The 27,366-nt window shown below is 43.7% G+C and overlaps 1 protein-coding gene across 3 annotated transcripts in view; it reads left to right on the forward strand.

Moving 5' to 3' along the window:
• Positions 1-27,366, forward strand: part of AFG2B (AFG2 AAA ATPase homolog B) — a 201,594-nt gene that overhangs the window by 123,594 nt on the left and 50,634 nt on the right. For all 3 annotated transcript variants that reach the window (XM_069222523.1, XM_069222522.1, XM_069222524.1), the window contains one exon: positions 17,816-17,941. In XM_069222523.1, coding sequence (XP_069078624.1) covers positions 17,816-17,941 — 126 coding nt within the window. The remainder of the gene's footprint in view (positions 1-17,815; positions 17,942-27,366) is intronic.

The raw sequence follows: 27,366 nt of genomic DNA on the forward strand, positions 1-27,366 counted from the left end.
CATGTAGCTTCAATCCCAGTGCAGCATGTCAGTTCTCTTTTTTCCACACCTTCAGTGTGGATCCGAGGCTTGCTCTCGTCTGAGACTTGTGGGTTTTCCTCACACAAAATTGTTATTCATGAAGTGCCATGACTCCTCCCAAGCAGTGAAGCATCAAGCACTATAGGAACTATGAAGGACAGATATCAGTTACTGACCCGCACAGCATCCGCTTGTGGTGCTTAGGTGCTGACCACATCTTCTGTTCCTGTGAGTCATGCCAGAGCATGCAGCCCAAGGCCATTAAGGAGGCCAGGCTCCATCAGAACCTTCCTTCCGAGATCCTTTTGTGCTGGATCCAGCAGTACCAGGCCTGCTGATGCTCCATCCTTCTTTTCTGGAGTTTCTTGAAGCGGGTGCAGATTCAGTAGCGTTCCTATATGCTATGGTTAGCCTCTTCGTCGGGCATTGAATCCATCTAGTACGCCTTGAGCTCCACTCAGCTTCCTGGTGTTCGATCTGATGCCACTGGACCTGAGACACCAACGCCTGCTCCTGCCATCATTGCCTGGGCACAACTATGCCATTTCTCCTTCAGCACCATGGTTGACGATCAACTGGAGCAATGCACTGTGCCATCGACACCATCTCCTCTCTATGCCCCACCCCCTCCGCCAAAAAGGTGCAAGAGAGAGACACAGAGACTAATCTGAGAGTTAGACTACAGACAGAGCATATATGATATCTTTGGCTCAGACCTAGGTCCCTTGAATCTATACACCTGTGAAGAAGTTGACGAAGACCTCCTCTGTGACATCCGAAAGCTGTTGTCTGTAAATGGCATTGACACTTAACCCAAAATGGATATGGAGTTTCCTTCTGGACCCCCGCCACAGAGGATATGTCTTTTAACAAAGTGGTCAAAAAAGCAGCTGAAGTAGAGGTGAAGACAAATATCCTCACAGAGGTCCTCCTACCCTCCGCTCCTACTTCAAAACCTCTACTGCCTTTCAATGAGGCCTTAGCTGGGTCTGGACTCACACCATGCGAGAAACCTTCTTCAGCATGGCATTTAATCGGCTTGTAGTCAGGCGCTATTACCCTGCTCCTGGGGACCCTCCATAATTTCTAGAAAGAGCTTGGTAATTTAGGCATTGTGTTCTTCGTACAAAATGGGAATCCAAAAGGCTTGAGGCTAGGGGTAAAAAAATCTTTCAAGCTGGAAGTATGACCCTGAATTCCTTGAATGCTAATTGCTTACTGGCTGGCTACACCAATGTCTTATGAGACATGACTCAGCTGGTTCTGCCGCCTATTCCTTACCAGGAATTGCTCAACACATGATCAAGGAGGACCTTAAAACTGCCAACTCTCTACACCGTTTTCATCAGACGACATACCTGGCTCAGAACTTCAAGATTTTTTAAGTGATATACAGGCTACTTTCATGGACCAACCCTTTGATAGTGGACATCTATTTGGAGAGAAAGCGAAAGCAGCCCTGAAATAGTTAAAGGCAAGTAAGGCAACAGCCTGCTCTCTGGATCTGCACCAGCCCAACCCCAGAGGGACTACAGGCTGTTCCATTGCTTTCTGCGGTTCTCCAGGGGTTTCTCCTTTCAGTGAGGAAAAGCATAACCAGCTGCAAACTCAACAACTCCAAAACCCATTGGTACACCAGTGTAAAAGAAGAGGCAGAGGTAAGGGCTGTGGGTCCCTACAGCAAGCCTCCTCCTCCTCTTCCTTTCATGCCCCCTACTCCATGGCCTCCCGCCCCCCTCCAAGGGAAGCAGTTTCAGTTTCTTTCCAAAGCACACCTAGAGCTTGTGGGAGGGAAAGCGGTCTCCTTTCAACCAGCCTGGAAGGCCATAACATCGTACTACCCAGTCCCCGATATTGTGGAAAGAGGCCTTTTCCTTCCTTCAGGTTCCATTTCACATCTTCCATTCCTCTCCAACTGCAGACCATCTTGCCATCCTGCAGCACAAGTTGGCAGCAACCCTGCAGTAAGGAGCTGTTGGTTGGTGCTGCAGCAAAAAAAGGAACAAGGAAACATTCTCTGCAATTTCCTTGTGCCAAAGACAGAGGTCTTCATCTGATCCTGGACCTCTGGAAGTTGAACTTCTTCCACAAAAGAGAAAAGTTCAAGATGCTGGCTCTGGCTCAAGTGTTATTGGCATTGGAAAGTGGACCCAATCCTGTGGTCTCTAGGTAAGGCATTGCTCTGTAATCAGTTTTGTAGATGAGCAATCTGCAGGTATTATTTGCTGCCTCTGCTTTAGGGGCCAGCTGAGGGCTCCATGGGCGTTTAAGGATCAGTTCAGAAATAGGTGACTGCATTTGGTGAGGCAAGCCGATAGACATGGGGATAAGGTAGTGGTCGGTCCAAGACATGAGAAAAGGAGTTGCATCCTTAATAGAATAAAGATTTTAGAAGACTGGGTCTAAGAGGTGACCAGCTGAGTGTGTGGCACCAGTGACTGTGTTAACTGCAGAGCAGCAAGATTCTCTATAAAATTTGCGATGTCACAGTTGTGAATAGCATCCAGCTGAAGATTAAGCTCTCATAATATGTTGAAGTTAGCTGATGTAATGATCAGAGAGCCAATACAATTGGTCCTTGCTTCCCTAAAGGCTATAGAAGGGCCCGGAGGGGGGGGGTGAATTAGAAGCCCTGATAGACTAAAATTGCTATTCAAAGCAATTTTAAAAAGGCCACTTTTGAGGGTGGTCAGACTACAGATGTATCTGTCTCTGTAAATTAGCTCAATGCTGCCTCCTCTACCATTAGTTCTAATGAAGTTCTTCAAGTAGTAGCCGGGGGGGAAGCGCTAAAGCAGGTTCGGCCACTGAGCCCTGGCTCAGCCAGGTTTCTTTAAAAAACAGAATGTCTGGGACATTAATGTGTTGGTGTCATTCTGTCCACTCGCCTTGAAGGCAGAAATAAATAGATGGAAACTGACATTGTTGTTCCAGAGTGGATGCTATATAGTTTTAGTGATACCAGCTGACGCCACTTCCATTGTCAATGCAAAACCAGGGCCTTCTACCAGTGACATGAGAGCTTTGAAGTTATCCAATCCAGTCAGACGCGTGGGATTATTTTATTAGTGAGGAATCTACAGGTAGATGGAGTATCCACCCGAAAGATTGTTACAACAGGTAAGCAAGTTTGTCTATCGGCGCCATCGAGAGGGTACTGGCATCAATAGTAAGGACAGCTTGATACTTCTGCTGTTTCCTCGTGCTGAAGAAGGACAAAGGCCCTCATCCTATCTTCTTACTTTGCCTTCTAAATGGCTCTCTCTGGAAGCACAAATTCAAAATGCCCACTCTGGCCCAAGTTCTGCGTGCCATCTGAATGGTTCCTGGGATCTACAGGATGTGTACATTTATGTGCCCATCCTGCAGTCCCACAGATGTTACCTTAGGTTTAAGGTCAGCCAGGAACATAACCAGTTTGCAGTGCTCCCCTTCGGTCTTACCTCAAGTGTTCACAAAACTGTGTTGGTTGTCATACATCTTTGGAGGTTCCTCTGCCTGGATAACTGTCTGTTGAAAGTGGGCTCAGTCGCAAACCACTTTGAGACTACGGCAAATCCTCTCATCAAAATTAATCCTGACTCCTTTGCGGAGGCTTCCTATTATAGGAGCTCTTCTGGACACTGTGTAGTTACCGTTCCTTCTTCAAATCAAGTTCCTGAAAGCAAGAGTTCGATGGCATCTGTCGCTGTAGATACACATGTTGTGCATAGCCCGCCATCTGGTGTTGGGTCGGAGTGTTACAAGTTGTTTTTCTTCAAAGAAGTCTTTCGAGTCATGGGACCAAGGGACTCCTCCTCTTTGTCTCCATTGCACATGGGCGTCGACTCCATCTTCGATTGTTTTCTTTCTGCCATCGGGTTCGGACGTGTTCCTTTCGCTCCGGGTTTCGGAACGGAAAGTTAGCTAAATATCGGAAAATTACGTCGGTATTGTTGCGTTCGGGATCGGCTTAGTTAGAATCAACACCGAATCGAAGAGTGAAGAGCTCCGGTACCCTTCGGGGTAGTTTTCGATCCCCCGTCGGGGCCTGGTCGGCCCGACCGCGTGTGAAACAACGCTGATGGAACGGACCCCGTTCCGTTTCTGTCCTAAATGCCACAACAAATACCCGTATACAGACCAACATTTGGTCTGTAACCTGTACCTGTCGCCTGAGCACAGTGAAGAGACTTGCGAGGCCTGTCGTGCGTTCCGGTCCCGAAAAACACTCTGACCGTCGAGCCAGAAGACTGCAGATGGCGTCCACACCGACAGCTCACCGAGAGTTCGAGGAACAAGAGGAAGAAGGAACCTTCTCGATCCATGACTCGGACTCCGAGGAATTCGACGAACAAAAAACTGTGAGTAAGACGTCGAAGCCAGCACACAAGAAAAGTGACAAGGCCCAGGGGACGCCACTGCCACCAGGCCATGGCTCGACCCATAAATTCGGTGACCGACCATCGGCACCGAAAAAGGCCGAAATGGTGCCGAGATCGTCCGACTCCGGTCGAGACACCGACACGCAGCCTTCTCGGGACCGAGAAAGTGCTGCTGAAAAACATCGACGCCGAGATAGCGGAGCCGAAACTGCTCGACGCAGAGACAGCGGCACCGAGGAAGATCGACGCCGAGAGGGTTCGACTCCGAAAAAGAAGAAGGTCACCTCGGAGCCGAAAAAGAGTACATACAGGGTTTCGGTGCCAAAACGACCCGCAACCGACCCAACTACCGGTTCCTATTCAGAGGAGCAATCACTGTCCTCTCAGCTGCGAAAGCATAGATTTGAGGAAGAGTTGCAATCCACCGAAGTGGACCACACTCAGAAAAGTATTTTTATACAGGAAGGAACAGGGAAAATAAGCACCCTTCCCCCTATTAGGAGAAAAAGGAGACTGGAGTTTCAGTCAGACCAAGCACCACAAACAAAAATGGTGAAAAAGGTAACTCCGCCACCCTCTCCTCCACCTGTAACTAAAGTTTCACCTGCACAAACTCCATCACATTCCCCGGCTCACACCACCATGAGCCAAGGTGACCAGGACCAAGACGCATGGGACTTATACAACGCCCCAGTGTCGGACAACAGTCCAGAGGCGTATCCTACAAAGCCCTCACCACCGGAAGATAGCACAGCATACTCACAAGTGGTGGCTAGAGCAGCAGAGTTCCACAACGTGTCCCTACACTCGGAACCAGTCGAGGATGACTTCTTATTCAACACCCTCTCCTCCACCCATAGCTCCTACCAAAGCCTGCCTATGCTCCCAGGAATGCTTCGGCACGCAAAGGAAATCTTCAAGGAGCCGGTCAAGAGTAGAGCAATAACACCAAGAGTGGATAAGAAATATAAAGCACCTCCCACAGACCCTGTTTTCATCACCTCACAGCTGCCACCAGATTCCGTCGTAGTAGGAGCAGCTCGCAAGAGAGCCAACTCCCACACATCTGGGGATGCACCACCCCCAGATAAAGAGAGCCGCAAGTTCGATGCAGCCGGAAAGAGAGTCGCAGTACAAGCTGCAAACCAGTGGCGCATCGCTAACTCTCAAGCACTACTTGCGCGCTATGACAGAGCCCATTGGGACGAGATGCAACACCTCATTGAGCATCTACCCAAAGAGCTACAAAAAAGGGCGAAACAAGTGGTTGAGGAAGGACAGAACATATCTAATAATCAGATACGCTCCTCTTGGATGCAGCGGACACAGCTGCAAGAACAATTAACACATCTGTGACTATAAGAAGGCACGCATGGCTACGAACGTCTGGTTTTAAACCAGAGATACAGCAGGCAGTGCTCAATATGCCATTCAATGAGAAACAACTGTTCGGACCAGAAGTGGACACGGCAATTGAGAAACTCAAAAAGGACACTGACACTGCTAAAGCCATGGGCGCACTCTACTCCCCGCAGAGCAGAGGCACTTACAGCACCTTCCGCAAAACAACCTTTAGAGGGGGGTTTCGGGGTCAGGCCACACAAGCCAGCACCTCACAGGCAACACCGTCCAGCTACCAGGGACAGTACCAAAGGGGAGGCTTTCGGGGCCAATACAGAGGACAATTCCCTAGGAATAGGGGAAAATTTCAAAGCCCCAAAACCCCTACAACCAAACAGTGACTCACATGTCACTCATCCCCTCCACACAACACCAGTGGGGGGAAGAATAGGTCAGTATTACCAAGCATGGGAGGAAATAACTACAGACACTTGGGTCTTAGCAATTATCCAACATGGTTATTGCATAGAATTTCTACAAATCCCTCCAAACATACCACCAAAAGCACAGAATTTATCAAAACAACATTCAGACCTTCTGGAAATAGAAGTTCAAGCATTATTGCAAAAGAACGCAATAGAACTAGTACCAAAGACACAAATAAACACAGGAGTTTATTCACTGTACTTCCTAATACCAAAAAAGGACAAAACACTGAGACCAATCCTAGACCTCAGAACACTAAACACCTACATCAAATCAGAACACTTTCACATGGTCACGCTACAAGAAGTGTTACCATTGCTAAAGCAACAGGACTACATGACAACCTTAGATCTCAAAGACGCGTATTTCCACATACCAATACATCCGTCGCACAGGAAATACCTAAGGTTCGTATTCAAAGGAATACATTACCAATTCAAAGTATTGCCCTTCGGTTTAACAACTGCACCAAGAGTCTTCACAAAGTGCCTAGCAGTAGTGGCTGCACACATCAGAAGGCAGCAAATACACATATTCCCGTATCTAGACGACTGGCTAATCAAGACCGACTCACTGACAAGGTGCTCACACCACACAGATCAGGTCATACAAACCCTCTACAAACTCGGTTTCACCATCAACTATGCAAAATCACACATTCTGCCGTGCAAGGTACAACAATACCTAGGAGCCACAATAGATACAACAAAGGGAATAGCCACTCCAAGTCCACAAAGGGTTCAAAATTTCCAAAAGATTATACAACGCATGTATCCAACACAAAAAATACAGGCGAAGATGATATTACAACTACTAGGCATGATGTCCTCATGCATAGCCATTGTCCCATACGCAAGGTTGCACATGCGGCCCTTACAACAGTGCCTAGCATCACAATGGTCTCAAGCACAGGGTCAGCTTCTAGATCTGGTGTTGATAGACCGCCTAACATACCTCTCGCTTCTATGGTGGAACAACATAAATTTAAACAAAGGGTGGCCTTTCCAAGACCCAGTGCCACAATATGTGATAACAACAGATGCTTCCATGACAGGGTGGGGAGCACACCTCAATCACCACAGCATACATGGACAATGGGACGTACATCAAAGAAAGCTGCATATAAATCACCTCGAACTACCAGCAGTTTTCCAAGCATTAAAAGCATTTCAACCAATCATAACTTACAAATACATTCTTGTCAAAACAGACAACATGACAACAATGTATTATCTAAACAAACAGGGGGGGACACACTCGACACAGCTGTGCCTGCTGGCACAAAAAATATGGCAATGGGCAATTCACAACCACATTCGCCTAATAGCACAGTTTATTCCAGGGATCCAGAATCAACTTGCAGACAATCTCTCTCGAGATCACCAACAGGTCCACGAGTGGGAAATTCACCCCCAAATTCTAAACACTTACTTCAAACGTTGGGGAACACCTCAAATAGACTTATTTGCAACAAAGGAGAACGCAAAATGCCAAAACTTCGCATCCAGATACCCACACAGGCAGTCTCAAGGCAATGCCCTATGGATGAACTGGTCAGGGATATTTGCGTACGCTTTTCCCCCTCTCCCTCTCCTTCCATATCTAGTAAACAAATTGAGTCAAAACAAACTCAAACTCATACTGATAGCACCAACGTGGGCAAGGCAACCATGGTACACAACACTGCTAGACCTATCAGTAGTACCCCACGTCAAGTTGCCCAACAGGCCAGATCTGTTAACGCAACACAAACAACAGATCAGGCATCCAAACCCAGCATCGCTGAATCTAGCAATCTGGCTCCTGAAATCCTAGAATTCGGACACTTAAACCTCACACAAGAATGTATGGAAGTCATAAAGCAAGCCAGAAGACCATTCACTAGACACTGCTATGCAAGCAAATGGAAAAGATTTGTTTGCTACTGCCATCATAATCAAATTCAACCATTACACGCATCTCCAAAAGATGTAGTGGGTTACTTACTACACTTACAAAAATCGAACCTGGCCTTCTCTTCCATTAAGATACACCTAGCAGCAATATCTGCATACCTGCAGATTACCCATTCAACTTCACTATTTAGGATACCTGTCATTAAAGCGTTTATGGAAGGCCTCAAAAGAATTATACCACCAAGGACACCACCCGTTCCTTCATGGAACCTCAACATCGTCTTAACAAGACTCATGGGTCCACCCTTTGAACCTATGCACTCTTGCGAAATACAATTCCTAACATGGAAAGTTGCATTTCTCATCGCCATCACATCTCTAAGAAGAGTAAGTGAAATTCAGGCGTTTACAATACAAGAACCTTTTATCCAACTACACAAAAATAAAGTAGTCCTAAGGACCAATCCTAAATTTTTGCCAAAGGTTATTTCACCGTTCCACCTAAATCAAACGGTAGAGCTACCAGTGTTCTTCCCACAGCCAGATTCCATAGCTGAAAGGGCACTACATACATTAGACGTCAAAAGAGCACTAATGTACTACATCGACAGAACTAAAAACATCAGAAAAACTAAACAACTGTTTATTGCATTTCAAAAACCTCACGCAGGAAACCCAATATCGAAACAGGGTATAGCCAGATGGATAGTTAAGTGCATCCAAATCTGCTACCTTAAAGCAAAAAGACAACTGCCCATTACACCAAGGGCACACTCAACCAGAAAGAAAGGCGCTACCATGGCCTTCCTAGGGAATATTCCAATGCACGAAATATGTAAGGCAGCCACATGGTCTACGCCTCACACATTTACCAAGCACTACTGTGTAGACGTGCTATCAGCACAACAAGCCACAGTAGGTCAAGCCGTACTAAGAACCTTATTTCAGACTACTTCCACTCCTACAGGCTGAGCCACCGCTTTTGGGGAGATAACTGCTTACTAGTCTATGCACAACATGTGTATCTACAGCGACAGATGCCATCGAACTGAAAATGTCACTTACCCAGTGTACATCTGTTCGTGGCATCAGTCGCTGAAGATTCACATGTGCCCACCCACCTCCCCGGGAGCCTGTAGCCGTTTGGAAGTTAGCTTCAACTTTGTACATTTGTAAATATATTAAATCTTAGATAGGTACATACTTATTCACTCCATTGCATGGGCACTATTACTAACAAACAACTCCTACCTCACCCTCTGCGGGGAAAACAATCGAAGATGGAGTCGACGCCCATGCGCAATGGAGACAAAGAGGAGGAGTCCCTCGGTCCCGTGACTCGAAAGACTTCTTTGAAGAAAAACAACTTGTAACACTCCGACCCAACACCAGATGGCGGGCTATGCACAACATGTGAATCTTCAGCGACTGATGCCACGGACAGATGTACACTGGGTAAGTGACATTTTCATTACAGGGGATGCTGCAGCACCCTCAAAATACCCATGCTGGAGATCTGAATGAACAATAAAGATTCCTTTTAAATTATGTTTTTATCATGTCACAATTGCTGTGCTTCAGAGACTCAGGTCAAATATCACATTATGTCTTCTGAAAACTGCTAATTATTCTTTTAAAATGGAGATTAATGTTTACTTTCTCTGACTGCAAAGTCTGGAGGGTTTTGTTAAGTGAACTATTTGGCAATCGTTTTGTAGGACTTTTTGGTCTGATCTCAGTACAAAGAACCTCCACCTCTTGGAGGTGCTGCTTTGATCCCTGTTCTAAAGGTGAGAAATATGATTTCAGAAGTATCCATCAGATGAACTAGTTACTTTCTGGTGAATGCTCTCCTTTTACCACCTAAAAAGGTCCGAAATTAGAGGTCTAGACTGATTCCTCCTACTGTTTCATGATTGGTGCCTGAAGGCGCGGAAAGGGTCAAGCAAGGTTGTGTGTAGTTCTTACATGCAGCTCTGCTCTGTCAAATCTGGGGGAAAACAGGGTCAACACAGAGCAGCAGACAGTCACCTCGCAGCACTCAGGAGCGCTGCTATGAAGACTTCCAGATCCAACTTGCACTGGGGAATATTCTAAAGGTAATGAATCTACAGTTAGGTTCTCCCCCAAAAACATTGTTACCGAAGGCAAGTAACTTGTTTGTTGGTGCACACTGATGTCCCCAGTAGTAGCTGTCAGTGCCACTGGGTCACCTATTACTTTTGACCAGTTACATCTAAGAGCTAATTTTATCTAACGAAATATGATGTGGAAAACTGTGCCTAAACTGACTTGTGTGATGTGTATTGGAGGGTTGGAGATAAAAATTGTTGATGACTCGGGGTGACCCTACAGCATTTCACAACGCTCTAAGTAGCAGAACATGTCTGTAAGAACTTTAGGTGACAAGATGCCTCCCAGTAGCAAACAACAAGTTACCTTCACAGGTGAAAGGATTCCTATGGTGGGGTTTAGGTCTCTAACCTTTGAGCTTAAGGGCAGGAAAACAGAAGGCAAATTATATATGGCTGAAAGAGATCCCTCAGTTTTAGGTTGGATTGATAAGGAGCGTTAGGTATCACCCTTAATCCCAATAGAAAATATCTAGTTTTGTTGCTAGGAGACCCTGTGATACACATTCAAAAAGAGTTAATGGAACAGTTCCCTAAAGTATTTTCAGGTACTGTAGGGAAGTTGGGCAGGTTTACAGACAAAATTGTGCTGAAAAATGATGTTAAACCGGTGTGTCATAAAGTGGGAAATGTGAAGAATGATGTTGTGAAGTAATTAAGAAAGATTAGAGAAGGAAGTAATTATTGAGGCAGTTGAGAGTGCTAAATGTCTGGCTCCCTTGGCGTTTTTCAGGAAGTCCAGTGGTAGAATAATATTATGTGTTGATCTTAGAGATCGTGGCGGTCCGATTGCCACATTTTGACAGCCTGGCAGGCCTGGCGGTTGTAATCCGCCTGCCTGTCCATGTCAGTTTACACCGCAATGGACAGGCTGGTGGAATGGGGGGCTCGGGGCCCATGGGCGCCCATGCACTTGGCATGGGCAGTGCAGGGGCCCCCATGCACAGCCCCATCGTGCTTTCCACTGCCCGAATTACGAGCAGTGGAATGCCCGACGGTTGCTGCTGCACCGCCACATTGCAGCTGGCTCCATTAGGAGACGGCTGCAATGTTAAGGCCCTGTTCCCCGCTGGGCCGGCAGATGGAAACAATGTGTCCGCCCACCAGCCCAGCGGGGAACTCAAATTGGCGGGTTGAGTTTGGCGGGCGGCGGAAACTCATAATGGGGGCCAAAGTTGCCAACAAGTTTCCACTTCCTAAGGTCAGTTAACTTCTAGCGGAAACTAAAGGAGTAAATTTGTTCTCCACCATCAACTTAACGTCAGCCTCATTCTTCCAGCAGGAATTTGACATCTTTTATTACTCTGTTTAGATGTTACAGGTTTGTACTAATGCCATTCGGATTGGTCTCTGCAGCTGCAGTGTTTCAGCGACTGATACATGTATTGTTCAGAGATGTAAAGGGGGCAACCTATTTTCAAGACAATACTCTTATTATGGGATGTGACAAACAAGAACATTATAACAGGGTAAATTTAGTCTTGGAAAGAAATAAAAGTTTGTGATGAGGTCAGTAACTTACCTGGTGCACGAAGTGAGCAAAGATGGAATTTTGACTAAAAAGGAGATGATGGCATCTATCATTAATTCCTCTCACTCGTCTCCTGGTGAGGAGAAATTTTCTGTAAGTGAGAGGGAGATGTTGGCGGCAGTATGGCCCAGGGAGAAATTTAGACAGTTTTTATGGTGTGCATGGTTCACATTACATACTGATCATAAACCCCTATTTAAAATTTTAACTACAGAGGGAGCTGTAAGCGCACAAACCACCAAGGCAAGGTTATCCTTATGTTTCCTTCATTTTGTTTATAATGTGGAATTTTTGTCTGGCCATAGGAATAAAGTAGCTGATTATTTGAGTAAGTCTCCATCGACATTGAGTGAAAGTGTTAGCAATGAATAGGACGAGTATAGTGTTGCTTCAGTTTCATGATGTAATGATGCCATTATAAGTGAGGATTAGAGATTAGCATAAGGACAGACCACGAGGGTGCCAGACGTGTGTGCCGGCGTGTGGTGGCTTGGGGGTCACATCGAGCCTACGCCACTTGCACTGCCTGTTGTGGTGAACCCCCGGGCACACATGTAAGAGCCATTGAAATACTGCTGAGAGAGCTTGGCATGTTGGATGGCTCTTCCTCCTTCCGGCCCGTGCTGGTGAGTGGGCCCTGATTTGAGACAGGCCCTCCAGTATGGCGCTGAGAGGTGGCATCAGAGGTGAAGCTGGAGGGGGAGAGAGTAACCTGGCAGTATGGTGATACCTGGCATGTTTTGACTGCATTACTTTAGGCCATTAACTAAGCGTGGTTACTCTCATTGATGGAAGGTCTGTGTGAAGTGGGAGACTTACCTGACGTTGACTTCCACACATGGTGAATTGTGCCACTACTGCTCTACTGGGAGCCCAGAGGCTTTGGGCATTGGAGTTGTTCTGCTTTACACTAACTCCTGCATACTTCTATGTCACTGGGGGAACCCCCTTTCCTATTGATTTGCAGACATCCTGCTTCTGGCTTTGGCTGAAGTTGGGCTGTCTGTTAATCTAGGACAGCGATACCTGCACTTTGATCTCTAATCCTATCCAGGGCCTTACCTGTCTGCTCAACGGTCGCGCTACGATAGACGGGGGCCTTGACTCCCAGCGTTGACAGACACCAGCAGCAGTGCATTGTGCGTTGTTGGTCCTACTGTTGTGCCGCATAAAGCTAAGCCACACTGATCCTCCTCCAAAAACTTGATTCACTCTGCTCGGCCGAGGGGCTGCTTCCCAGCCCCTGGCCTCCGGTGAGAGCTCAGACTCACATGCTCCAGCAACTAAGGAAGACATCCTGCACAGCTCGCTGAATCTTGTAAGGACCTCACCATGCCAAGATTTCATTAAACCCATCTCCGACCTCAATTAATCCATGCGTCTGACGGAGGCACGCCTGATTACTGTGGAGACGACGGTGGCAGATCATATGCTAGACAATGTTGATAGGATGCCATGTATTGAAAAATTGGAGAGGGGCAACTTACTTTGTGGGACAAAATAGCATCTGGAGAATCCAGGCGCAATAACATCTGTGGCCAGGCTACCTCTATTTCGCCAGCTGATCTAGAATCCCGTGTCCAGGCTCTATTTGCCCACATCGTGCAGCTTCCTGGTGATTCTTCAGTTCTCCTGGGCTCTACCCACAGAGTATATTCTGCCTTTCAGCAACAAAAGAACATGCCACCAGATACCCTGACCCGGGTACTCCACTTTCATCAACAAGATGAGATCTTGCGAGCTGCGCACCAGCAGGAACCAATCGTCTTCTGTGGAGATGTTTCAATATCTCAGGATGTGTCTCCTCACACGTTAGCTCGTCGTAAAGACTTCAAGGTTATCACCCAACATCTGCAATGCAACAGGATTCTGTCCCTCAGGTGCGTCCCTCGCTGCATCCACTTCTTTCACCAGGACTAGAGAATTGCCGCTCGCACACCACAGTAAGCCCAGAAAGGTGCTTGGGCTGTTACCTCATCTGATGTGGACCAGCCTGCTGAATCACAAGACCTTGCTTTAATACATTTGGGGGGAGGGGCTTTGTGCTTCCAGCCTTCATGTCAAGCCAAGAAAAAAGCCTGTAAACTTGAAAGATAGGCGGCTAAGGAACACCATCTGCTTTCCTCTGATGATGACATGCTGCCTTGAACTCTTGACCCTCAGCGGGGAATTGATTTGATTAAAAAATATATATATGCTTCTAGGGTTGCCTGTTGGGATTAGGTGGGTGAATGTTTCTCTTCTTTTTCTCTTCCTCTTATTGATACTAGGATTGAGGAGTGTGGAAAGGGTGCACAAGGGTCTAAGTACAAGCTCACCCCCTGTTTGCAGTTGTTTGCTTGTTCATTCTTATGCATAGCTTATCTGCTGTTGCTGTTCCTGTAGGGGGGAAGTGTGAAGCACCTCCACCCAGGACAGGCTTTGTTTCTGGCCACCCAGAGCACAAAGGCTCTCACCCCATGTGGTCAGAAACGTGTCTGAAAGTGGCAGGCTGGCACAGACTAGTATGTCCTGCACTAGCAGTTTGGTTAACATACAGGGGGCATCTCCAGGATGCCCTCTGGGTGCATTCTTCAATAACTCCCTTACTGGCATCAGTTTGGGCTTATTGTGCAGAGACGTTTGATATCAAACTTCCCAGTATTCAGTGAAGCCACTATGGAGCTGTGGAGTTTGTATTGACAAATTCCCCTCTACTCAATATGGCTACACTGCACTTACAATGTCTAAGAATGGACTTAAACACTGTAGGGGCATATTGATCATGCAGCTATGCCTTCACCTGTGGTATAGGGCACCATGCCTTAGGGCTGTAAGGCCTGCTAGCGGGGTGACATACCTATGCCACAGGTAGTGGGTTGGGAACATTGCACCCGGAGAAGGTTGACATGTCGATTTTGTCTTTTTCTCCCCACCAGTACACACAAGCTGCAAAGGCAGTGCACATATGCTTTGTGAGGGGTCCCCCAGGGTGGCATAATACAGGCTGCAGCCCTTGGAGACCTTCCCTGGCCAAGGGCCCTTGGTACCACGGGTACCTTTTACAAGAGACTTAACTGTGTGCCAATTGTGTAAACACGTGTACAGATTTTGGGAAAGAACACTGGTGCTGGGGCCTGGTTAGCAGGATCCAGCACACTCTCAATCAAAGTTGGCATCAATATCAGGTAAAAAGTGGGGGGGTAACCATGACAAGGGTTCTTTTCTACACTATCACTCTCCTCAACTGCGATGGGAAGCTGTTTGCTCACCTGTGCCATGTCTGGCTGGCTATAACTTCCCCAACAGTCAGGCTTCATTCGCAATAGACAAGCAAACAACAGTACCCAGCCGGCAGTGGCCCTTACGGAGTTAGCATAGCGCCAGCACCAACCATTTTAATCAGTCCCTAGTTTTAACGCAGTGCGACTCGACACTCACATGTGTAACTGTAATCTTAATCTTTTGCTGCTCTTCCTCCAAGGAAGCAGAGGCAGATTCCACATTGCACTAAAAAAGTATATATAACTCCTGACGGCCCAGTACCAAAACTGTTTTTATCTTTCTTTCTATGTTTACTATAAATATTTTTAGCGCTGGTGAGGTCTACTTAGTTTTTCCACTGGCGTGAGACCACGCATGCACCCACCAGGCCCTTCCTGCTGTGTTAAAGTTGGTGTGACCGGCAGCTCCATGTTTCCAGGAAGACTGGTCTTTACTTTACGGATCAAATTTTGATTTTGACGAAGACTTCACGGTAAGCGCCATTAAACATTTGCTGTGAAGTCTTTGTCAGTTTTTCGCTGGGGAATTCGATTTGAAAGATATGAACGGACATAACCCCCACCGGCGCCAAATGCTGTTTTGTCTTTCTGCTCAGTTGGACAAAACTGTAATGAGCTCCAGCGGGGGTCTCGCCACACTTACTTTTCAGCACAGCAGCACTACGGTTGTACTGTGGCGTGGGAGAGCCACGCGCCAGTCCTTGTGCTTTGTCAATGGGAAGATGGAATCCTCATTGACAAAGTAAAGACTTGTGCGCTCTCTGGTGGTAATTTGGCATATGCGTAAATGCGATGTAACTGAAATAATGTCATTAAAATCTTAAACAAAGTTAAAGGCAGCCCCAAGGCACACGCTCGGGCACTGGAGCAGCAGTGTGAGGGGTGGGGAGGGTGGGTAAGGTCGAGTTTTGAAGATCGCAGCTAGCATTCCTGACATTAAATGTACAGGCCTCGTAAAGGCAAACATGAAAGAGTTATGCACCATATGGCCATTTATGTTAAGGAGACCATTTTCACCTCACATGTCTTTTATGAAGTCCTGTGGTTCTACTGAATAAGCAGCTATATACATCGTCATACGAAATCTCTTTATTGATGTCATAACTACACTTTCACAATTGCCTTACCAACTTTCTTGCTTTCTCAAATTTACTTAAAATAGCACTCATTTGCACACTTTTTCGAAAATTTTGAAAGGAGAACCCCCTTATGACCGCCAGGCTCGTTCACGACAGGTCGTTTATCTTGAAATGTTATGCCCCACCAGTTTCAAATGTCACTAGCCTCCACTTGGCGGAAGGTCTCCATATGTTGATTTCTAACACATTGCACCCATCTGACAACCACATCATGTCTTCCTGAACCGAATGATGGTTCTGTCCAAATGTGAACACTGTGTGAGGGATTGGGGTGGCAGCTGTTTCAGCCAACGATTCCCTTTGTATAAAGATGTATATGGTTTGTTCTTTGCGTTATGTGAGTCTGATTCATCATCTCTGGTGACTCTGTACGAGGTGTCATGTTTACCTGTTTCCATTTGAAAATGCGAAATAAGATTGTTCAAAAAATGAATACACAGAACCATAGAAAGAAGCAATCTATCTTGTTAGAACTGACTAATGATGTCGAAATCAGGAAGATATTTTGCAGTTCTAGTCCCTTGTAAACTTGTTCGTCAAAGAAAAACACATCCAAGTAGCTACTACATTGGTATCTTTCGTTATACTGTCAAAATTGTTACTGCAGTAAATTGGAAAAATTGCACTGGCCTCAAATCACAAAGGAAGGCAGACAGAAACTCAGTGGCATTGTGGAGGAGGATGTCAACTGAGAACACATACTTATTTCATTATTAGCTGATGAACAGATATGCAGGACTGAGGCCTGCTATGTTCTTAGATCTAGCTAGAGACTAGTTTAGCTTAAGGATCTTCAAACAAGTAAACTTTGATGTACAAGGAAAGAGTAGGCTTTGGCCAAGGCCCCTTCTGCCTTTATCTTTTGTATTTTTTCATAGTTTTCCGTTGCTTGGATGAGCTGTCCATCAAGGCTATTATTTTGATAGTTACTTAGTCACATTTTTGTAATCATTAGGTTTTGATGATTAGGCCTTGCATAGTTTGTTTGTTAGACAGCAGATGACTAGAAATGCACCTTGTAAATGAGTCTGTGTGTGTTCTTTGATGCATTTTCGTTGCTGACCTAACATTTATTTGTGGCTTTCTATGTTCAGGAATGGTGTGCTGTTTGTGGCCTGTCCTAAATCAAGCTGATCTCTTATCACTGTGGCGTGTTACCTTGTTATATTTTGCTCTCAGAAAAACTTGTTATTGCGATTATTGTTCGCAAAGTAAAGGTGTGCACATCTAGATTAGATGGAAAGCAAGTATTGACCTTTTGCCAAAATTGTCCAGTATTTTGTTGCATATATCTTTTTAGATCACTCCAAACTTCAACTTCTTGCTCCTTTTCATAAGACTCGTTTATAAGGGCACAGATTAACTCTGTTAATGATGTTTGCTCAACAAAGGGTCCATATTCCCAGCTTCCACATTTTTCAGATCCAATAATTGTGGAATTTTCTTTCTATTACAGCTGAGGGTGACACTTAGTTACCCGCCTTACCAAACACTGCCTCTAAAAAACTCCAGATTGATCGGCATTGTTTTTACCTTCTAAGATAATACCATATGGTGCCATCTTTCAAAGAACCTGTGAAATTGAAGTAATTAACAAAAATTGTACATCTAATATTTTTTTAATCTACTTTCATGCTTTCTAGGCCCGTCTTTCAATTCTAAAAATATACACTGAAAATACACCAACTGACTCTGATGTGTCCTTGGAAAACTTGGCAGCTTTAACCAATTTATTTTCTGGAGCTGATCTTGAAATTCTCTGTAAAGAGGTAAGTCATCAAGGAGCAAAGGTAATGCTTATTATTTCTTCAGCTGCTACAACAGACAGCCTCTGCATGAGAAAGTCAGTGAAACATACACTACACCACAAGTGGCTCTTCGTGGCAGACACTGGTAGACATACTTTGGATAGAGTGATGACATGGCTTGCGTCACTGAGGAACTCGGCTTGAACTCCACATCTTCTCTTTCACAAACCACTCTAATACAACCCCCAATACCCATTTTTGCTACATATAACTTCAGAATTAAAATCATGGTTCATTGTTGATAGTGAACCTTGTTGTAATCTTCTCTGTTGTAAGAATACATAGCAGTGACTGTATTGTCAGTGTGCAGTACTCCAAATGATACATAATTTCCTCTGCTAACCGCCAACCATTTCCCTTGAGTATGAGTGTAGTGGAATGACGTAGGGTATTTGCCACACCCAGTGAATACCAATGTCCTGGGGTACAGTACTTAGTTGTGCAGCAAATACTTTGTACTGTGAAATCTCACATAACACGAGAAACTTGTATTTGCCATGTTGTACCTCTTTTCCGTACATTTCCCCTGGTTAATATTTACCAGTCTGAACTGCTGGAATCGGGTGAAAACTGCTGTGGGCATGAGTTGTGGTCATTACCACAAGATAAATGCTCCTTACATTCATTGCCACATAATGTACAATTCTAATCCCTGCACAAATCGTTTGCACAGGGATTGAAATGTTTCCCATAGTTTATAATTAGGGCTTTAATTTATTGTTATAAGTGAATCATGAATGGATGATTACTCAGCAGCATCCAATAACAATGGTAAAAAGCTACATCAACCTGTGTTTCAAAATATATCCAATTATTTTCACTCGGCACAAAGCCTGTTGCGAATTTTAAGAAAAGTGCAGTTTTGAAACTTAATTACTGTAATTCATATACTGATGTACACCTACTTTTTTACACTAAATGGATACATACTGAGAGATGTGTTCAGTGTATAAAATTGTGGCAGTACTTAGCATCTACCAGCATTTGGTCTTTCTTTTGGCTTGTTGGATCACTTGAATTCTGTTGGACCTAATTTAAATAGGATTTAGTGCAAGTGCAGGGAATATTTCTAACTAAATGATTTGTGTAAGCATTGTAGCCGTACTACTTCATGTTACCCTTGAGGGTTATTGACAATGCTGTATCATTAGGATATACTGTCATTTTTAAGGCAATAATTCATTTTTCATTTGTTATCGAAAGAACATACAAATGTGAGATCACAGTGGTTGATGCACCTAACAAAATACTTGAATAGAAGCATAGTTTTTGTCTCTTTCAGCTAACAAGCAGATTTTACTTTATAACTATGGAAAGGGACTATGTAAAACACTCAGCTACATTTCCAAATTCATAACTAGGCACAAACTGGTATAGCATGATTCCTTAAAAATATGCAACACCTTTCCCACACTCTGAACCCTGCTCAATGTGAGTGTGCATTTAACTGCTTTAAACTGGACCTTGATGACCTTGTCAACTACCAGCCCATTATCCACCTACTGTTCATCTGAAAGTTAATAAAAAAGCAGTCTGTGTTCAACTCTAAGATCACAATAATGCCAATTATCTCTAGTGCGACTACCAGTCTGCCTTCATACCATGCTGCAACATGTAAACCACTACCATACAGATTGTTGGTGATATGCTCCTGACTACAGTTGAAGATGATCCATTTCTCCAGATAGTGATGGACCTCTCCACTGCCTTTGACACAGTCAAACATCCCACTGTTGTATGCATCCTTGAGTTTCAAAGAGATTCACCAGCAATGTCCTCCAATGGTTCTTCTCCTGTATTTCTAGCCAGCACTAGTTTGTTCGCATGGGCACTTCCAGGTCTCAAAAGATCCTTTTCACCTGCAGAGTCACCTAGGGTTTGGTCACCTTTAACCTCTATATGGAACCACTTGATGCTCTACTCACAGCATCAAGATTTACCACTATGCCGATGATACACAACACTTCTAGAAAGTGTTCTCTGCTTCAGCCATCCAACACCTCAAACACCGACTGCATGTCTGCCACCTACCAGAAGCTCTCCCAACCAAGATTGAATTGCTGCTATTAGCCAAGAATAACAAATGACAAAGTACAGTCCTGGTTCAATGACCTGAACCTTGATGGCTTTGATCCCCACCTTTCACTGAATGCAATATCACTTGAATTCACCCTGGACACCAACCTCACCCTCAAGAAAGACATTGCCTAAAAGGCAAAAATGGCCTTATACCAGCTCTCTCTTCTAAAGAAAGAGAAACTTTTTGTTTCAGAAATCGAATTCAGAACAGTTGTTAAAACCCTCATGCTCCTCCATCAGGTTGGTGGTAAAGCCCTTCTCCACGGCCTCCTAGACTCCACCCTGCACCTCTTAAAGGCACCTGACATGCTGCAGCACATCTCACCCAGGCCCTAAAAATAATATTATCACACTACCTTCATCCTGATAGTTACTCCATGGGTTCCCCTTGCCGGCCTGCACTATCTTCAAAACTATCTCCACAATAATATTTTGCCTTAGTGGAAGATACAAAAAAGGTGGGTTTGCTAATCTGTGATCTAAAGGGTTTCACAGCAATGTCCTGTGGATGGCCCAGATAGGAACGTAAGTGCCACAATGCTGCTAACATCTCTCTCGTCCAGGACTGAAGGGTTTTTATCAAGAAGTTTTTTCTGATATGCTCCAACTAGAAGAGGCTGGTTGAATGTTTTGGGGACCTGAACATAGTAATGGGTGGCAGAAGAGAGAGACTATAGAAAAGGTTTGATTGGGGGAAGATTTGCCTCCAGGGTGTGTGTGTGTTTTTTTTTTTTTTTTTTTTTTTTTTACAGAGGTGCCAGTACTAGGAGATTGACTGTACATTGTGCTCCTTTTCTCACAAATGATGTGCACGTTTAGATCTCTTCCTGAAGTTGAGATTTGTAGCCATGACATTTTTAATCACTACTCAGTAAAGATGGATTTAGACCTTTGTACAGTAAGCTTGCACAATAAGAGTTGGAGGAGTGTCTGAGTGGCACCCGCAGAACGTGAGGTGGAATACATTTTGGACCATATTTTATTTTAGTCTATAAGTCCAAAGAAAATTCACGGCCCAGATCCCATTCCCATTTCAATTCTGTAGTAGATTTCTCTCCTGTATGTGCTATTGAAATTAGGCATTTGTTAATAAGTGAGGCCTGGTTTCCTACAAGATTACTGGTACTGAATCGTACACTCACATCTGACTTACATTTTGCAGACCAGTAAACAGTCCATTAACCATAATATCATATTGCCTACAACACAATATGGACAGGTGATAGATGTCAACAAGGTTGAAAAAAGAAATAATATCTAAAAATGTAAAATGTCTTATGACTTAATGGTGACCATATTATTATACCATGTGGTACTGGAAGGAAATCTCTCTCTACAAAAAGAGGATGTAGGGTATATGAAATGTTTTGGAGGTTTTGTCTTATCAAGGACCTGTTTATAAGTGAACGAGTCTTGTTTTGAAAAGTAACAACGTTTCTCAGTGGATTCACTTGTTTTTTAAAGTCTGGAAACTCTGCATTTCGCCCCAACCCTCACCCCTGAAAAGGACCTGGGGTTTTGAAGATTTAGTGCAACTCTTGCCTTTTTTGTAATTCAAAAACCTAGAAAGAATTGAGGTGGTTTTAGTGATGAAAAAGACTTACGAATCTTAATCCGTAACATTGACAAAAAAATATATATTGGAAGAAACACCTTGATTGTGTCCAGATAGCCCCTCCAGGGGAGATAGGAGAGACCATCTCTCTACCAAATTACCTATTCTAAATGTTTGTTCTTCCAAATTAAACTTTAAAGTTGTATGAACATTCTATCAAGGTCCTACTTACTGAAGTGTATTCTTAAAGCAGTATTTAAAAAGAGGCAATTTATCAACATTTAGCTTGCAACCAGAAACAGCAGGAAAATATAGATAATTGAAGAAAAAAACAGGTTGTGATGTTTCTAGTTTAGAGATATACATTAAAATAATATCAGTGTAAACTGTGAATTTAATATGATAATTTTAACTGTTCCACACATCAACATACTTTGTCTTATATGTTTGAGAAAATGCTCCAAGGAAAAAAAGCAAAGGGGATAGAGGGCAGCCTTGATGTGATCCTTTATGTAATTAAAAATATGAAGTCAAGATACCATTAACATAAACAAAAATACTAGGGAACCAGTAATAACAACAAGATATATCTAAGAATGTCACACCATTAAAGAGCCCTGTACATTAAATTCCAATCAACTTGATCTACAGATACAGGCCAGTAGTTCTGACATTATGAAGGATCTCTTTCTCTCTTTGGATTTAAACATAACATGGCCTCTGTGAAAGTACTCACTGCTCTCACGATTGAAAAATAAGGATGTCCCTCTAATGAGTATAATTTCTTATAATTTGGCATAAAGGTATGAACAATATTTATAATGAAAGGCTTTCAACCCATGTTCATTCAGAACATCTTTGACCAAAGAACTCACAATTTAAATTTTCAGATAATTAGCTGATATTTTACCGGCATTAGTTTGATCTCCATAAAACCTTGCATTTTTTTTAACAGATATCTACATGCATCTTTAGTTGATCTTTTAATCAACTTTATTTTAGCAGCTGTCAACTTTTTCTAAACTATCCTTATTGTTTTAGTAGTATAATAAGCATGTTTTTTATCTCTGTCAAATTTGTACCGAAGTTTTGTGAGCCACCTTCTTTTTCAGGGTACATAATTAATAATGAAACCTTGACCTGCTGCCTTGAGGGAGTCCTATAAACGATTGACTTTAGCATCACCACTGGGATTTAATTAAAAAATATATTTAGTAAACTATTCAAAACTAGATAAAAAAACTTTATTGGAAAGTAAAGAATTATTAACACACATCTCCTAGCTTTCCCTTTATTTGGTAAGATATCTAATACAGCTATGGCCAAGCCATGATCTGATAGTGCTGTCACTCCAATGATAGCATATATCATTGCCTGGACCAATTCTTCACTTAAAAAAATATCATCAATTCTAGCATTGGTGTTATGGACAGGGATATAAGAGTATGTTACCTGTGGTCAAGATTAAGTAGTCTCCAAGCATTGGATGCTGCTTTTTGAGAGAACAATTGTTGAAGGATTTAGAGGAGGAATTAAAAACATTTATTTTATGAGAATTTCTATCCAAAAAGGCTCAATCACTGAGATAAAAAATTAATTTCCCCAAAGCTATTGCTAAAAGTATTTGCATCATACAAATTCATAATAAAGAATGCTATACCATCAATCTTAATGCCTGCCATAAGCTACCTGCATTACAAGTCTGTTTCACACAAAATGAAATCCAAATGTAGATTTTTATGAAATAAAATTGCCACCCCATTCTTGTTATCAAAAGCTAATGAATAGAGGATTTCCCCAACCCGATGTTTCATTAATTTCCCCAACCCATTGTTTCATTAATTTCCCAATATGAGACTAAACTCTTTGCCTCTTAACTGGATTTTTAATACCCTTAACACTTTAAGTTATTATCCGATATTGAGACATATAAATCTGTAATAATTGAAAGTCTAAGTAAAACACCACAGAACTGCCTCCAGTTTGTTGAAAAAAATAAAGAAATAGTCTATTTATTTACATTAAGCCCTATTGAAGCAATATTGATAAAGAGGCAAATTTAAGTCACAAACAATGTTATTAAATTCTTAATCTCATCACAATGTTCAAAGCTTGTCATATAGTATAATACAATATTCAAAACTTCATATATACGTGTTTATATATATATATATATACACACACACACACACACACACAATAAAAAGTCTGTTTATACAACAAAAACACAAATAGTGCATATATGTATCTGGGTCACAGACATCACTCATTCTAAAAAAAACACTCCCAACATTCAAGCACTCGCACTCAGTCATACTGCATGTATCCAAGAAAACAATATATCATACAACCAAAGATCTAAAAAGTAACATGTAAAACAGGGGTATTGCGAGATCACGCCTTTGAACAAAGCATAAATACAGTTCATCAAAAAGATACATATAGATATGCTTAACTAAGTTTTATAGCACAAATACTGGTCCTATAACAATCCACCTTATTGGAGCAACAGAAAATCATAACATATCATGAAATTCAGGTCCTGTTTTAAAATGTCAAGCATTATGCTGCACATTATAAATGTTGTGATCCTTTTATCCCATATATTGCTCTGACACGTTTCGGGAGGAGGAGAGGACGGGTGTTGGTATCCAAAGCCCCTCACCCGACTCCTTGCGGCCAGAGACAGCTTGTCAAGCCTGCTGTCATCCATCGCCTAAACCCCCCTCCCAAATGATCACCACCGCTGGGAAGGGTGAGGTTAAATAAGGCTCGATACAAGGAAAATGCCACATTGCATGGACTCCATGCCAGATAATGACCAAGACCACCCGCCGAACCAGGCAAACATAGGCGAGTGCACAATGGCCCTGCTCTTGGACCTCAACCCAGCGTACAATCTGTCGATACGAAAAGCAACATGGCACCAAGGTTGTACCATCTAACTGAATGGATGGACCAGCACTCAGTCAGGCTCAGTGGTGTGGAGAGGAGTATTTTTAACCTTGAGGACGACGACCTCACTGAAACTAAGACTAAACTGGTGAAACTAGAGACACAGACCTTAGTGGTGACAACTACAAATGAGGACTTAGATGGAAGATCACAAAGAAACAACGTTTACAGGGTATCCCCAAATAGTTGTAGGATGGCTGTGTGCATTGGGACGCTTATGATTGACATGTTTGTCTGAGAAAGCCTATCCAGTAAGTTCCTAGTGGAACAAGCACACAGGTCTCTGGCACGCAGCCCCCCACGAGGAGCTCTTCAGTGACCTATAATTTTGCGAGTTCTTAACTTTTGCAATCAGGAAACCATCTTGAGGCTGGCAAGAGAGTGCGGTCCATTGCATTACCAAGCCTCAGTGATGCCTTTTTTTCCAGACTTCACGATGGTGGTACAAGAGGTCTTCTGGAAATTTGTGGAAGTCAAACGCACATTCAACTGCAATTTGAAATATGCGATGTTATACCCTTCTTGGTTGCGGATTGATTTGAAGGAGAAAGTCTATTTTTTCACATCCACAGAGGAGGCTGCCAAGTGCTGCAGGGTGCTCACATCTCATCAGAACTCTTCATGTTTAGCGTCCCGTTCCCAGTTCCGTTCTACACATAGTGGGTCCGGTTAGTTTGGGGGCAAGGTGTTGGATTCCAGTGTGGACCCCGATCACTTTGCCTTGCATTCTTATATTTCACATTATGAGGGGTGAGTTGGCTCCGGCGCAACCCAGGTGGATGAGAGACCAGCATTGAACTGACAATTCCTCTTGTTCACCTGTGATTCGCTGGGTGCTGGCATGCCCCATGGTTTGTATTACTCGATTGGTTTGGTTTCATTTAGCTTTTTCTGGGATAGGTTGTTTAGGGACACCGTGGTTCATCATTTGGCAAACTATACCACTGACGGTTGGGGTTGTCAGTGTGGGAGAGGCTTGAATGTTTGTACTTTAGTGGGTTCTATTACATTACATGTGATCCAGTAGTGCATTCTGATGTTCTAGACCTAGATACTGTGGCATTGCCGCTCCACACACCTATCACCTACGGCACACCTTTCCCCAATATCTTGGATTATCTGAGGCTTAAATGACCACTGCAAGTACTAGCATACCTGGACAGACATTCCATAGATAATGCATCTCTTCAAGAAATGCATTTAACCCCATGCCATACACAAACCTTTGCACAGACCTGGGGTCCCCATATGTTATCCTCCTCCTATTGCACATACTCATGCGGGACCTGCATCCTGCTGCATCCGCATGTTGACTTTTGCCTTCATGATCAACAAATAGACATAGACAGCCATTTCATGGTCCTTACAGGCTCCCTTGAAAACGTAAAGCTAGCTCTGGTAAACTATTTTCCCAATTTTTTCTTAGATATTGTTAACATTCTGCAACATGCCCCAGTGAAAACGATATCTGGGGAGAATATTTCAATTTAGTCCTGAACACAGAAAGTGATTGTACCAGTAAACAACCCTCTCCTCATACACATTCAGTAGATGTCCTGAGAGGGGCCTTGGATCTCTTCAGTCTCTGAGACCTATGGCGGCTTGCACATCCCTCCACCAGAGAGTACACACACATTCCACACCGCTCAATTCTTCCTCTTGTTTGGATTGTCCACGCAAGAACTAGGGGCCTAGATCTCGCCCGTCACCAATCTGCCCTGTACCTTCTGGGATCACTCTCCTGTCAAATTTCAGCTATTGTTCCCAGGCTCCCATCTGTACAGAGCAGGTTGGCGTTTCTCTGCAGACTCCCTTCTAGACCAGGCTTTTCTCAACAAGTTGAATATAGCCATAACAGACTATTTCCAAATAAACAAGGGCACAGTAGGCATATGTGCAACATTGTGGGAGGCCTTCAAAGCATATACTGGGGATGCGAGAGACAGCTAAACACTCCAGAGTTCTCTAAGAGATACAGGGACTGCTCTGCACCGGGACCTCTGATTAGTGAGCATGTGGAGCTGGGCTGACTCCCTTATATAGAGTCAGGCCCAGCCCACAAACCACACCCAGTCATGCTGCAGGGAAAGCTTCTAGAAGGCCCTGGAAAGGGACCACACCCTGACACACTCTGAAAGCCTGCAGCAATACATTGCAAATGAACAGTATTTACAAGCACCTTGAATATAAGTCTTCAGGATTAAACTCTGCAATGCAAAAGGTTAAACAACAGCATATCAACATAATGCATGAATTACGTTTTCTCATAAAGGCTGGGTTTTTGCATTCCAGTCGCCCATAGAGCGCGCACTGCCCTGATGTTGACACTTGAGGAATTTGAGAAACCCACATCGCCCAGCCCCCATGATACAATAATACAGGAGCAGACGTTTCAAGACTTGGCAGAGGGATGTATACTTCTTGGGCAAAAATGTGTTAGCCGGACAGTACTGTGAGGTGTAGAGACTGAGCAAGACCCTTTACTGGCTTCTAGATCAAGTGCGGCAGCAGGGTATCATACACGTAATCACATCCCAAATGCCTCTCTTGCTAGACAGTGATCACATACTGGCAGGTTGAAACTTACTTTACATGCTTATATGACACCTGAGCAGCAGGTCTACCTATTCTATCTCTGTCTATCTCGATGAGGTTGCCTAAGTTTGGCTGAAATGCAGCCATCAACAGTTTTTAAGTCAACTGATTTCAGTAGAAGAGATGGTAACGGCCATCAACTCTTTCACAGGAGGCAAAGCACCATTGATTTCTACAAAGTTTAAAAGCATGCTTCGGCTCC

Source organism: Pleurodeles waltl, chromosome 3_1, assembly GCF_031143425.1.
Source record: "Pleurodeles waltl isolate 20211129_DDA chromosome 3_1, aPleWal1.hap1.20221129, whole genome shotgun sequence".
Taxonomy (NCBI): Eukaryota; Metazoa; Chordata; class Amphibia; order Caudata; family Salamandridae; genus Pleurodeles; species Pleurodeles waltl.